Source organism: Cygnus atratus, chromosome 1, assembly GCF_013377495.2.
Source record: "Cygnus atratus isolate AKBS03 ecotype Queensland, Australia chromosome 1, CAtr_DNAZoo_HiC_assembly, whole genome shotgun sequence".
NCBI lineage: Eukaryota > Metazoa > Chordata > Aves > Anseriformes > Anatidae > Cygnus > Cygnus atratus.
The window spans coordinates 72,909,489-72,923,674 of record NC_066362.1 but is presented as its reverse complement, the minus strand read 5'-3'; the positions used below and the strand labels follow the sequence as shown (position 1 = coordinate 72,923,674).

The 14,186-nt window shown below is 37.8% G+C and overlaps 1 protein-coding gene across 15 annotated transcripts; it reads left to right on the top strand.

The window, feature by feature from the left end:
* Positions 1 to 1,219: 1,219 nt before the first annotated feature.
* Positions 1,220 to 13,561, top strand: FAM118A (family with sequence similarity 118 member A). 15 transcript variants are annotated; one of them, XR_004779341.2, is made up of 10 exons: positions 1,860 to 2,138; positions 2,898 to 3,117; positions 4,263 to 4,318; positions 5,658 to 5,910; positions 7,190 to 7,411; positions 7,962 to 8,090; positions 8,853 to 9,138; positions 11,560 to 11,592; positions 12,535 to 12,594; positions 13,191 to 13,561. XR_004779341.2 is itself a non-coding variant. In XM_035551009.2 (9 exons), the coding sequence occupies exons 3-8, from the start codon at positions 4,272 to 4,274 to the stop codon at positions 11,568 to 11,570; spliced, it is 948 nt and encodes a 315-aa protein (XP_035406902.1). In that variant the 5' UTR covers positions 1,860 to 2,138; positions 2,898 to 3,117; positions 4,263 to 4,271; the 3' UTR covers positions 11,571 to 11,592; positions 13,191 to 13,561. The 15 variants fall into 15 exon arrangements, 8 of the variants coding, with proteins under 8 accessions (XP_035406905.1, XP_035406907.1, XP_035406903.1 ...); XR_004779340.2 differs by having other exon boundaries at positions 1,860 to 2,170; XR_007707722.1 differs by lacking the exons at positions 1,860 to 2,138; positions 2,898 to 3,117 and adding an exon at positions 1,220 to 1,340.
* The last annotated feature ends 625 nt before the right edge of the window (positions 13,562 to 14,186 follow it).

Here is a 14,186-nt window from a genome sequence, read left to right as displayed (position 1 = left end):
TCCAACTTTATTGCAAGGCAGTGTCAAATAGCATTCCAAGCACAGTGATGCTGGGTTTCACACTGGGGTCTCAGAGCAGAATATCACCTGTTTGTTTTTTTTAAACACAAGATCATTGACTTTCAGTATTTCATCTAAATACCATCATGTTAAAATACCTTTCTGACTGACTGGCAGTAGTGAATGGTGAGAGGCACAATAGCTAGAAGCATTGTAGGGCTCCTCTAACTCACTCAATCTTAAATTTTCAGGTTAGACTATGGGTTAGACTGTATTCTTTCTTCTCCCCTTCTGTTCTCTCTGATCCTATATTCTATCTTTCTTATCACTACGAATATGATTCTCCAAATGTTTGTTAAGACTTTCTATGGACAGTGCAATATAGTAACATAAAATATGACAAAGTGAGAAATGATGTCTAGGGAAGATTACATTAACATTTCATGAGGACACAGTGTTCTTATGCAAACTAAGAGTTAGTAAAGTCAGTGGAGTGAACACATACTCTTGCCAAAAGTATCACAGGCTATGGAGTATAAACAGTGTGGGGTTTTTCGATGTTTGGTTTTTTGTTGTTTGTTTGTTTCATCTGTAAAACTGGCCATCCTTACCAAAATTCTTCCTAAATCTACATCAGAATATCAATACAACACTGACATTTGACAGATGAAAGAGAATGTTCATATACTATCATACAGGCATACAGCTCCTCTGAACCCTGACTGTACCCCAAAACAATAGGCCTATAGGAAAAAAAAATTATCTACATCCTATGTTTAGGAAACTTCTTCTTGTAAGTACTTCAAGACTTCAGAAGTCCTTTAAACTGGTTTCACAAGTATCCCTGAAAATCCTGTTAAGAAATTAAGAGTTGGAAAATGACATGTTTTCAACACAGTTCAACTGGAATTTGAGGGTACAGTTTGTGCTCAAAGTACCCCTAGGTGGAACAGCAGCCTTTACACATCTGACTGCATGGTTTTCTTGCATAGTTGAGTCCTCTTGTGAGGCAGCCTAATTAAATCCACAGCAGTGCAAATAAAGCTGGGCACTGCTGCTAGAAAATATGGTGGAACTGAGGTAAATATTGTTAATCAAATGCCATAATAAGTCATGGTGAAGGAACGTTGAGTTTTTAGGCTTTGAGAGATTAAATGAAAAAAAAAAAAAGTAGTTTGAAGAGGAGGAGAGCTTTAGCTATCGGCTTTCGAATGTGACTAGATAAGGCAAGCTAGCTGTATTTGAATAACACCCTGTGTTGCTATCCCTGCAGATAACATACTCCACCTGCTGCCAGCACATCACAGAATCAAGCTTATCCCTGATTAGATCCGCTGAAGGTAATTCTAAAGTGTCTTTGTGCTGGCTTTTTTTTTTTTATTTATTTATTCTGTTTTGCTTTCTCATCACCCTAATACATTTCATTGTTAGTAGGGGTGTCCTCTATAAATTTCGGTAGTACTAACTCTGTTAATCTTCATGGTTACCCATTCCCTTTCTTCTGCAACCAACAATCAGTTCCCTTTCTTCTGTAAATGATCATCGATTCTTCTTTTTCACACCGACAGCTAACCCATACTTTTTTGCCTGTGAAGAGTTGGAAGGATTTTTAGAGGCGTGTAAGCATTACCCAGCCCCACTTTATGAATGAGGAGAGGCGCGCGGCTGTGCGACACCTTGCCAGCATCCCCTGGCTGAAGGCGGGGATGCAGATCTGTCAGATCTGGGTGCCTGATTTCATGGGAGCGCAGCTCCCTCGGGGCAGGAACCGCGCAGGGGCGGCCCCTCGCTGCCGCGGCGGCTGTTTCCCGACCGGCGGGGAAAGCTTCGGCAGAGCCCGGCCTTGAGAGCACGGCGCCGGGCGAGGCGGCGCCACGGCCATTATGGCGGCAGGGTGCTGGTAACAGCTCCTAACGGCCCGGCCCGGCCCGGCCGTTAAAACCGTCGCTCCGCGCTCAGCTCCGCGTTTGGCTCCGCCTCTGGCCGTGGGGCTGGCTGAGGGGCGGCGGCGGCGGGAGCCGGAGCCGGAGCCGGAGCCGGAGCCGGAGCCGCGTCCGTTCAGCTGCGGTTGCTTACACGGCGCGGGGGGACTGCGGCCGCTAGCTCAGGCCCGAGCTGCTTCAGGAAGCCTTAGGCGGGTAAAAGCAACTACTAAGGTCTAAAGCACCAGGTGGTGACAATGTTTTGTTCGTTTGAGCAAGTTAATTGCGTAGTTGTTAAAGTGTTTTCTTTTTTTTGTCCCCCAAATGCTTTAATGAAACAGTCTCTTTTCTAAGCAAATGAGTCCCATTTCTTTCATGAGGGGTTCTTACATTGGGAACTCATAGTTTTTCTGTACAAAAAGGTGTTTTGTTATCCAGATTTTCGAGTGTTTTGCTCAAGATTGCTTATTCTACATATTAAGCATGCTAGTGTTCTTTAGCTGACAGTATAGTGCTTTTATAGGATGCTGTTTGCAAATGGAGTGTGGAGAAAATACTGCCCCAAGAAAAGATTTTTCTACTTGAAAAGAATCCTTGGGTGTTTTCCTCAGAAATACTGATGACTGTGTGTCAGATGATCTCCAGGCTTAGGCCTTCTGCTTCCAAATTAGCTTTCATCAGGTGAGCTTTGGAGTTGGCAAGTAGCCTTAGGAAGCAGAGGGTCTGGCAGGATGCTTTTCTGAGGAATTAGGGTCTGTAGTCTCCACAGCCACAAACTAAGATGGGTTTCAAAGGCAAACAAAAATATGTCCTTATAAACAAACCGAAGAATTAATGTAATAAAACTTGGTGATTTCTAAGTGGTGATACTGTAGCCAAAGTCTCTTGTCAACATTATTCTTATGCTTTAGATTTAAATTGGCTTGAGAAGATTGTTGGAGAGAGACAGACTAAAAGAAAGTTTTCTATACTTAGAGATTGTTATAGAAAGATGACATCTTGGACCTTACCCCGATGAATGAGCTTCTTGCGAGGAGGAGGAGTTTTATAGCAGCTCACTAATCGTGTGTTGGAAACAACAGAGACAAATAAGGATCTGTCCAATATGAACGTCAGGATGGGGAGAGATGCAGGGTTATCTGCATAAATGCTATTAACTTGTGAAACGAATGAGATCAGATTCCTGATTATTTAGGTACTGTTTTTCTTTTTTTTTTTTCTCTCTATTTGATGTATTATGTTTATAACGTAAAGCCCTGAGCAAATGTTTCTGTGGTTTTAAGGACTTCAGAGTATGAGACACAATTGCAATGTTGATGATAACAGTAAAAGCCTAGAATAACTCCAGAGTGTCTTAATTCTAGATTTACAGTTGGTAGCAGAGTTTCTCTTCATTTTAACCATGCATTTTGAATAAAGAGCTCAAACTGGTTCCACCTTTGAAGCGTATCATAGAGCTTCAATGAACTAGAAGGTAGAATTAGTGATTTAGTAGTAGTCTGCTTTTTGGTATAAGATTTGTGTTAATGATTTTGAAAGTATAATCCTCTTTACATTTTGTTCTTTCTTTGGCTTATATTGTCTAAAAAGTGCAGTTTTCTGCTCTGCATTCCATAATCTGCTGAACCTGTAAGAAAGGTGAATGAATTCCTGTTGTTTGTTTCGATTTTTGGAAACTTAAAGGGTTGTTTGCAAACAGAAATGATGCCTAAGTTTCATAGAAGTTAGGCTAAAAAAAAAAATCTGGAACAATTATCTGACAATTCTGGGACAAGGATCTTGACTGGATGCCAGTTCAAGTGATGATGTAGAAGATACAGAAAGAAGTTTCTATTTAAAATCCTTCTGAGGGGGGAAAAATCTTCTTTATAATATGGTGTGGTAGGGTAATTAATAATAACTTAATTTCAAATTAAGTCTTGATTATTCAATCATTGCTTTTTTTTTTTTTTAGCAGGTAAGTCTTTTATGGTCAAGAATCCGTATGTGCGTTTCTTTATTTTTAAGAAAAGCATTCATTTACTTGAAATGAATTAACATTTTTGTGGTTATGATAAACTTTAACTGAAATACACCTGTGTCTAAATTCACTATGTGTGAATAGCCCCACCTCCATTAGCTTCAAAATACTGACTGGCTGAGCTGACATGGAACTGTGGCAGTTCACGCTCATACTTTGTCAGCTTGCTTTCTATCAGTCTCTTGTTTAACTGGGACATGATACAGATTGATTTTTTTTTTTTTAATTTTAAATACTTGATAAAAAATAAACAGAAATGCTGACTAATGCTTTTCTAAGGTAGATGCATTAAGAATTATTTTACTTTTTCTTTTACTTAGGGCCCAGAGATGGATTCGTTGGAAAGGTCAACAATTAGAAGTGAGCAAAAATCCAGGTAACTAGTGTTGCAGAGGCTATTCTGCAAAACTGTTGATGAAAATCTGAAAACATAATGGAAATACATTATTGAAAGTCAGATATGAGAACAACATCATACTTGACAACTTGAAGTGATCTTCAAAAACTAGTTTCTCCTCTAACCATGTGCTTCATATTTGCTTAATTTGTTCTTGGGGCATGAATAACATGCTTGCTGAGTAGAAGTAATTTGTGCTGAATGTAGTAGGAAGACAAGGGGATTATCAACAACATTTTCTTTGTAGGCTTTAGCTACAAGCATTACCATTATCAACAGGTTTATTAATTTCTTTGCCTGAGGCCATTTCAAGTTAAATGTTTCAGTTTTAGCTAGATAGTTTCAGGTTATTGTGAAATAAGAGGTATTGAAGAACTGTGATGCTGGATTAACAGTAATTAACTGTAAAGGTAGGTTTGAAAGTCAAGGGAATGTTGAGGTTTGTTATTACTGAAATCCTTGTTTATCTACAGTGACTTCTCTGTGTGATGTGTCTTTACGCATCTTTGCAAAGTAATGGTGGAAAGAATAATTGGTGAGGAAACATCAGTTCTTTTACACTGGCTTGGTGCTAAAATACATATTTGGAATAAGGGGTTAAATGGAATTATTTTGTATAAGCATCAGGATTATTACTGAAACACAGCCAGACTCTCATGGTAGTTTCTTGTGCTGTCTTGTTCAATGAATACTGGGATACTCTTAAAAGTGCATTTGGCTGTAACCTGTGGATAAGTAGCATCAGAACAGGGGGCTAGATAAACCCTTGGTCTGTACAAGCATGACTGTTCTTATGTTTGTGTGTCCTAAAGTGAGAATAAGTGGGAATAAATACACTGCTTTTTTTTTCCAGATAAAACCAAGTTTTGTTTGAAATAGTAGAACCTTCCTATTTGTAATAGTTCTAATTACTTTCTGTCTTGTGCATTAAATAAATGATCGGGCAGTCCTTTGACTGCTTTTTCAAAATTTCTTTTGAAATGGTGTTTGGCTAGCCCAGTGAACTGAAAATTGGTAGTCAACCATTTTGGATCTCAAAAGTGTTAGTGATTTAAAGTTGCTGTCATCTTATGGCTTTTATTATGCATGTTAACATGGGGGGAAAAGTCCATTTTAGCTTTGGGGAGGATTGTTAACTGCTGCCATCCTTCTGCACAGAAAAGGAGGACTCATTTCCTTCTGGGTGTTCGGTATTTTGCACAAGTGTTAATATCTCATACAGACTTCTTGAGTGACATGAAATCTTCAGACAAATTAGAAGTAGAAAATGTACTAAACTGCAGAAAATGATCTGTGTTCTTTGTTTTCTTCTTTTGAGAAAATTCTTAAAAAGCCTGATAAGAAAGCAGCCTCGAGACCTTCTTCTTGTAATTGGAACTGGAGTAAGTGCTGCTGTTGCACCAGGAATCCCAGCGCTGTGCTCCTGGAGAAGCTGCATTGAGGCTGTAATTGAAGCAGCTGAACAGTTGGAGGTGCTGCATCCAGGAGATGTTGCTGAATTTCGTAAAAAAGTGGTCAAAGATAGAGACCTGCTTGTGGTTGCACATGATCTCATCAGGAAAATGTCACCAGTGAGTGTGTTTATAACATATGCTGACTTCTGGAATTATTATACATTTTTACTTTGTTACCAACTAAAATTTTTGCCTGTTTGCCAAAACTCAAATTTTACTGTTTAAAATTGAAATTTTGCTCATACTCATATAGTACACTGAACATGTGGAGAGGCTTAAAAAAAACAAACTATTTTAGTGCAAGTAAGCTTTCATCATAATTAATGCAAGCAAGAGTCTTGACTATTAAATATTTTACATAATGTTGCGTGCCACTGAAAGAGGAACTTATAGCTCTGCTCGCTAAAGGTAGTGAGACTGAAAATACAGGTAGACTTTGACCCCACTGAAAGCTTTAGATCACACAAACTGAACTGCTGTAGCTTACGCTTCACTGAAGTCAGTCCATACATGCCCAGTTTCTTAGCCTTTGATTCTAGGCCCCAGAGATTTTCAAATTGTGCATTAATAGGTTTGCCAAGTCTTCGCCAATTAGTGACATACACATACAATCAGAGTGATGTAAATACTGCTAAGTTGTAGGATGTGCTCAGTGTTCTGCAGCAGGTGGTGAGGGTTACAAGCTTCTCTACAGGTGAAGTATAATAGTAACCTCTCCCTTTTGGGAGGAGCCTGTTAGGCTTTGCAGCAGATTTAATGATTAAGAAATTCTTTCACAATTAGGAAGCGAAAATATAAACAAAATCACAAAACAATCCACACTCTCTAGTAGTATATAACAAACTTCAAATCTAGGGAATGATAATTTTAGTACACTAACTGATCTTCAAAGCAGTAAAAGTATATTGAGAAAGGTGAGGTTTCCATGTAGGTAGGGCAGTAACTGCTTGAGGCTTAGACATTTGTTCTGTGTTTATTGAATAAGAAGTCTGTATGTTTTACAGAATTGATATGTGGTTGTGTCTGTCCCAGCAGGTACTCTGGGCAAATGTCACCTGTGCTTTTAGGACAGCAGACCTTCATGTTTTTTTTTTTTTTTTTACAGTGAGGATTTAACTGTAGCAAAACAATTTGGTTTTACTGTACCTACCTCACAAGCTTCCTTGAGCAAACTATAGTATTACTTTAAGTGGTATAAAGTGGAGATTATTTCTGATTTTTTTTGTACATTCAGACATTTATGCTTTATATACTGTGTGAGTTCCTAGGTTATTACACCTATTTCTCTTTTAAAGAAATGCTTTGGCATTAAGTAAATGTGGGTTTTCTGTTAGAGGTATTCGTAATGTCACACTTCATACTTATGAAGTGTTCATATTTTTTTTTCGTTCTTCAGCGTACTGGGGATACTAAGCCCAACTTCTTCCAGGATTGCTTAATGGAGGTGTTTGATAACTTAGAACAACACATTCAGAACCCTGTTGTTCTGCAATCAATCCTGAGACTAATGGAGACAGGCACAATGGTTCTGACTACAAATTATGACAATTTACTTGAAATATTTGGTCATCAACAGGGTAAACCTATGGAGTCTTTGGACTTGAAAGATAAGGATAAGGTATGACTTAAAAGAGAAGGCAGCTCTTAGTCTTCATTGATTGTTTTCCTGTGTCAAGTCTGTTAAGGCTAAAACTTTTTAATTGTTAAAGCATACTTATAAGTTAACAGCTGATGCACTAACGTTTATTTTCAGTGTGTTTATTCTGAGTAATCTGATAACAGTTCACCAAATGACATTTCAGCAGCACATTTATTAACCGCTCCCTACATTCCCTGGAAAAATAAAAACTGATAAAACTTTCATGAAATAATTGTAACAATCACAAATAAGATTTCACCTAGCTGGTAATTTGCTTTTCATGTATTTTCTGTCAGCATTGCTGGAATTTGCTTGTTGGTTGAATGCTTATTTGGACTGAAAAGCTGCAATCATCTTCAGTATCAGCAATCACCTCCTTGTAATTTAAAATAAGCTTAGTAATTAAATTAAACTCTTGCTGCAGAAAAATGCAGAAGTTACTTCTGCTTTAAGTGGTTTTACATGTTAGGACAGCTGTATATTTTTGCAATATTTCACTATAGTAGATGTAATGTTTAATTTTCTTTAGGTTCTTCAGTGGGCAAGAGGTCATGTAAAATATGGAGTTCTTCATATTCATGGCTTGTATACGGATCCTTGTGGAATGGTGCTAGATCCTTCAGGATATAAAGATGTTACTCAAGATCCTGAAGTCATGGTTTTGTGATCTTTAAAATTCTTACTGCGTGTTTCCAAACTATTTTGTTTTTGTTACTTTATACACATTACCTTAGCCTATATGATCCAACAAAACCCTAGCTTAAATAATTGGGACACAGAAAAATGACATTATTCAGAAAGCAAGTTATGTTCCTAGGGCAGTGTATGCCCCTGTATACTGCTTCTTTGCAAGTCACAATTAAAAACCCCAGTTGTATGTCATAGTTCTAAAGCTCTTTGAATTTATCTTAAGGAAGAACACCAGACCTAGAATGTTAGACACCATTGCAAATGTTAAACACCATTGCAGTGATTCTTTACTATCTGATTGCTTGGGTTCATTTTTTAGGGGCATAAGCTATAACTAGCTCCAGATCTTGGATCCTTAATGTTGTGTTACATGTTTGGAGAAGTCAAACATTTGGTAAAGAATATTAATTTTCCTTACTTAGTGATTGACCTACCAGGAGTCTAATATTCTATAATCATTATTCTTTCTGTTTAAAATGTCCTTACTGGAAATATTTGCATGTACTTAATTTTCTATGGTAACTTTTGATTTTGAAGATATATTTTTTTTGTAGAAACAGTGCTTATGAAATGTCAATTTGCCGCAATCCTAAAATATATGCTTAATTCAGTTCAGTAGTGATGGATGCTCTGCTTCTCCTTTTATGCCTGATGCATTTTAAAAGCTCTTACTTTGATCTTTTGACTGTCAAAGTAAATGTAGCTCTTCTGTTTTTATATTTCTGAACAGGAAGTTCTTCAAAATTTGTATCAAACAAAGTCTTTTTTGTTTTTGGGCTGTGGAGAGACTCTACGTGATCAGATATTCCAAGCTCTTTTTCTTTATACTGTAAAGAATAAGGTGGATTTAGAACATTATATGTTGGTGCTTAAAGAAAACAAAGACCACTTTTTTAAGCTCCAGACAGATATGCTTCTGCATGGGATAAAAGTAGTATCTTATGGGGACTGCTTCAAACAATTCCCAGAGTATGTACAAGATCTGACTGCTCAAATCTGCAAGCACAGAAGTCCAGGTAATGTATTCTCTTAATTCAGAAAACTTAGAGTAGGTACATAGCAGGATGCTGCATCTGAACAGTTAGTAGTTGGGCTGAAATGATGACTGTGTGTCGCTAGCACTAGGCCTGTGGAACATCTCCATTTATTATTGACTTGTAGAACTGAAACACATGCCAAAATTGTAACCACATTTATTTCTGTAAGTTCCTTGGATTCTTTAAAATTTAATTCTGAATTTGTCTTTTTGTAGTATTTGGTTAAGATACTCACTCTTATGTTTGTTTATTGGTCTGGACTATTCTGGTATATTGAGTATTATATAAAATGTGTCATGATAGTAAAAGAGAATTAAAAAAAATATATAATAATTGGTGGGATAAACTGAGCCAAAATTCATGATTAGGCTTAAAGCGGGAAACTAAATCAGAAAAGGATGTAAACAGTACACCCAGTAGCATTTAGCTTAACTAATTAAGTTAGGACTGTGTTAGAGTACCTGAGTGTAAGGATAGTCTTTTATTCCACAGCTCCTACTTTTCTTTCACAAAACTCCACTTTTTGACAGTAAATGACTGTTGTGGTTTAGCCCGGCTGGCAGCCAAACACCACACAGCTGTTCGCTCACCCTCCCCCCTCCCTCTCCGGGATGGGGGAGAGAAACGGGAAAGTGAAGTCTGTGAGTTGAGATAAAGACAGGGAAAAGAATAATAATAATAATAATAGTAGTATTAATAGTAATAATGTGTACGAAATAAGTGATGCACAGTGCAGTTGCTCACCACCCGTTGACCGATGCCCAGCCTATCCCCGAGCAGCCGGCCCCCCACCCCGGCTAGCCACCCCTATATATTGTTCAGCATGACATCAGATGGTATGGAATACCCCTTTGGCCAGTGTGGGTCAGCTGTCCTGGGTCTGTCCCCTCCCAGCTCCTGCTGCATCCCTAGCCTGCTCGCTAGCAGGACAGAGCGAGAAGCTGAAAAGTCCTTGGCTTGGTGTAAGCACTGCTCTACAACAACTAAAACATCAGCATGTTATCAGCGCTCTTCTCATCCTAATCCAAAACATAGCACCCTGCCAGCTACTAGGAGGAAAATTAACTCTGTCCTACCTGAAACCAGGACAATGACGTTCTGTAGAGTGCATTTTATGCTAGAATGGGAAATAATTCAATACCTTTGCAGAAGGTAACAGTTGTGCATGGACAAGATAAGTTTTACCAAGTAGATCCTTTTACCCACTTTTTTTCCCCCTTGCATCTGTGGTCTCTCAACTCTTAAAATCTCTTAGCCATAACAATAGAAAGTCTTTAATATAAAACAGTAGAAAAAGAACAGTTTGAAGGAAAGGAGAGAGATTTCTTTAACATTTTCCAAACAAGGACAGTTCTACTATGGCTTATTCAGAGAGCTGGGGAAAATAACCTTGGGAATATTCTCATTTCAAAAATCTTATTTATCATGTCAGTGAAACTGCTTTGTCTACAGTTATTGCAAAGTGGTGCATAGCAGGTATCTTGCCCTTGCTCTCTACAAAAGAAGATCACAGGTAAATGCCCAAATTATGTAATTGTTTCTGTAAGTGGGTTAATAGTCCATTTAGACTGGCTTAGATTTTTCTGACCATGAAAGCTAGAAAAAAAGTATTATAGCATCTAGATTTTGGAAGGTCTGTCTGCAGTGCAGACACTGAAAAATACATTGGGGTGGAATGTCAGACACTGAAATAGCCTCAGCCTACTAGTTTTTTTGGTCTTTGCCATACTAATGTTGATTGTTATGCATATACTTTCATAGTCTGAGAAGCATCTAGAGCATGTTGAATCCAGACTATCCAATATATTGCACAGCAGCCATTGAGCTCAAAACAGGGTGGGAAATACATTTAACTGAACTTTAAATATGAAATAAAAAGGGTGATTCTTGTTGGAAATGACTGCAAGATCAGACCATAATGCTGCCCTTTTCATTCAAAGGGATTACTGATTGGCATACTACTTCCAAGAAGAGGGACCTCTGACTTCTAACTCTTGTTGTTCTTATTTACAAGTCAGGATCCCAAAGAAAACTGATTTCAGATGTGGGTAACTGCTCTCTGTGGTACCCAACTGCCAGGTTTCATTATTTTCACGTTTGCTTTATAACAGACATTGACATTATATTATTTTGTTATTGTTTCTGGGCTTATCCTGCAGGGAACTCTTTTCTTACCCCTACTCATGAACTTTCAGTGATTTCTTACTGCCCATAAAAGTACTTCTTCTGGTTTTTTTGTTTTAAACTGGTGCTCATATGCAAAATCTATTTTTAAAAATAGCACAAGAAGCCTGTCAGGCTATATGAAAGCAGTATAACTTTGGTATTTTGGGGCATTACCTTAAAGGTGCAATAACTGGATGCTAACTTGTGCTGTTGCTGTGTCTCACCCTTCTCTAGATGCTGACTGAGTGGACAGCACAACGCTGTTGGGTAAACAATGTTCTTATTTTCACAAAGTTTCATTATCTACCAGAGATACAAAAATAAGTCTGTAACTTACAAAGTAATCAAATGACAATTGTGCAATTCTCTGATTTAGCTGCAAAAGTCTACTTAACAGATTCTTTCTCTTCTTTCCATATAGTAGCATGTAACTGCTGGGTGTCATCAGTAAGTAAAATGACAAACTCCAGCAAACATATATCAAAAATATTAGTGCTGATTAAATTAAGATATTAACATCCATGAGTTCTGGCTTAAATTTCCAAACATAGATTCTCTCTTTTTAAAGAAGACATTTATGTAAGGTATGTAATACTAAAGGTGAATTTTTGAAGTGTTGTACAATTATCTTTGTGATCCTTTGTGAAAATGGATCACAGGAAGTTCTGCACCAACATGCGAAAGAACTTCATGGTAAGGGTGACGGAGGACTGGAACAGGCTGCCCAGGGAGGTTGTGGAGTCTCCTTCTCTGGAGATATTCAAGGCCCATCTGGATGCCTACCTGGGCAGCCTGCTCTAGGGAGCCTACTTTGGAAGGGGTTGGACTTGATGATCTCTTTAGGTCCCTTCCAACCCCTACGATTCTGTGATCCTTCTGAAGCAGAGCAATAATACACTTTTTTGTATAAAATAGCAAAGTATCCCTTTGAAGCAACACTTCAACTTAAAAACATAGCACTTCTAAGATTTTTGTGCTGCTGCAGCAAATGTCAGGATTACAATGGATCAGAATTGTATAGAAGTATCACTTCTTTATTGTATGTTAAGGGTCTTCTGCATTGCAGGAGATTAAAAACCCCACTCTTCCACAATCAAAAAGTATGCAAGGTCCAAGATACTTATGGGCAGGTGTAATAACAGATTAATTTTGGAATTTGATTTTAAGCATATCTGTCTTTGAGATGAGATCATAAATCCCCTTTTTCAGGAAAGCACAACCAGGCACCAATGGAGAAGAAACCAGATCAACTTAATGCAGTTCAACTTAGTAAGTTAGTAAGGAGCTTTTAGTTACCACCTTCCTTACAAGTAAATTTAGCACCTGTTATACTTGCATTTTGGAATGTGTACCACGTTAAAATTTCCTAATACAGCTTTGCGTAGTAAAAATTCAAAACTAGTTTTAGGTGATAGATGTCATAATTTTGAGGGCCTTTCCCTTCCATTCATTTTTACTGTTCACCTTTCCTGTTTCTGCTTCAGCAGTAGCTCATATCAAAAACTGTTTTTTTGAATAAGAGATCCAGACTTTTTACAGAAGCTTCTTGCCTGTGAACTCCACAGGCATTATCACACACAACCAGAAAACTCATTTTCTTCAAAAGGCAGCTGTATAGTCAGCTAGTTACTGTTTTATATCTTAGTACCACAGCTCAGTGTTGGGAGAAGCCTTGGGGTCACTGAACTGCTGCAGATGTTTACTAGGTGTTAGAATCCAAATACAAGACCCTTAGTGGACCAGTATTGTGTTTTAATATTTAGTGCTTGTAAAAAAAATAATATATATTTATGCACATATACAAAACATGTATGTAGCACGATTAAAATATTTTTTACTGTTTTTCTTTCCCTCTCTTTCCACAGGAACTTCATGTGTGGACAGTGCTAAAAGGAAATTAGGAGAAAATGGTACTGAGTCTCCCAAGAGAATCAAGCAATCAGATAACGGTATACCCACTATTGAATGAGAGGGAAGAAAAACACAAAACCCAAAGGTTTTTAACAGCAGATGTCTTATTTCTGCATTGAAGGTTTTGAGCTAAGTATTTCCATGGTTTCAAGTGGAATAAAAATTGTGTATCTATCTTAGCATTTTCTTTTCTAGGGATGTAAATGTGTAATGCATGTGAAATTTTGAGAGTAATACTAGTCACTCTGCAGGCACTTCTGTACTACTGAAACTGTATCTGTAAGGTCATTTAGAAGCATATAGATAAAAGTTTTACCTGCCTGTTCTTGAAGTCAGATGGACTAAGTTCTTAACGTTTTGGCCTGAGTATGGTGATCTGAACCACAATGGAGGTGCTGTTCATATTTGTCAATAACTGTTGGCATACCATGAAACTACCTGTTAGTTGCCTTTAAAATGAAGGATTTCTTAAAATTCTTTTTCTCATCAACTGATCTGCAATTAGGCTGCAGGAGGTTGATCTCTTCGGGGGGTCTGTCAGTACAAGTTTGCAAGATTCAGACCTCTAAGCTGCTTTGAGCCGGAAATGTTTTGCATTTATGGAACCTACATCACAATAACTTCCCTATTTTAGGCTTTTAGCACAAGCATTCATTTTCATTTGTCAGTCTACTAAGGCATGAGTTTACAGGGAGGGAAATAAAGCAAGAAAAATACAGCGGCATGCGTGGGGGCTTACTGACCCTTTTGCAGTATATTTCCATGGAAATATTCTAGTGGTTGTTTAAACAGAGTATGCTGCCAGTTATCTCAGCAGATAATGGACAGTCTTAATGTAGTGGAAATAAAACAGGGTAGTATCTAATTATGTATCTGACATTTTCTAATGTGTAACTTTGTCAGTTGAACTACTCAGATGACTAAAGTTAGGCAGTACATTCACTTCTTTC

Coding starts and splice junctions, on each gene's coding strand:
- FAM118A (XM_035551010.1), top strand. CDS start 4,272: ATGGATTCGTTGGAAAGGTCAACAATTAGAAGTGAGCAAAAATCCAG. Junction 4,319..5,657: donor AGAAGTGAGCAAAAATCCAG/GTAACTAGTGTT, acceptor TCTTCTTTTGAG/AAAATTCTTAAAAAGCCTGA. Junction 5,911..7,189: donor TCATCAGGAAAATGTCACCA/GTGAGTGTGTTT, acceptor TTCGTTCTTCAG/CGTACTGGGGATACTAAGCC.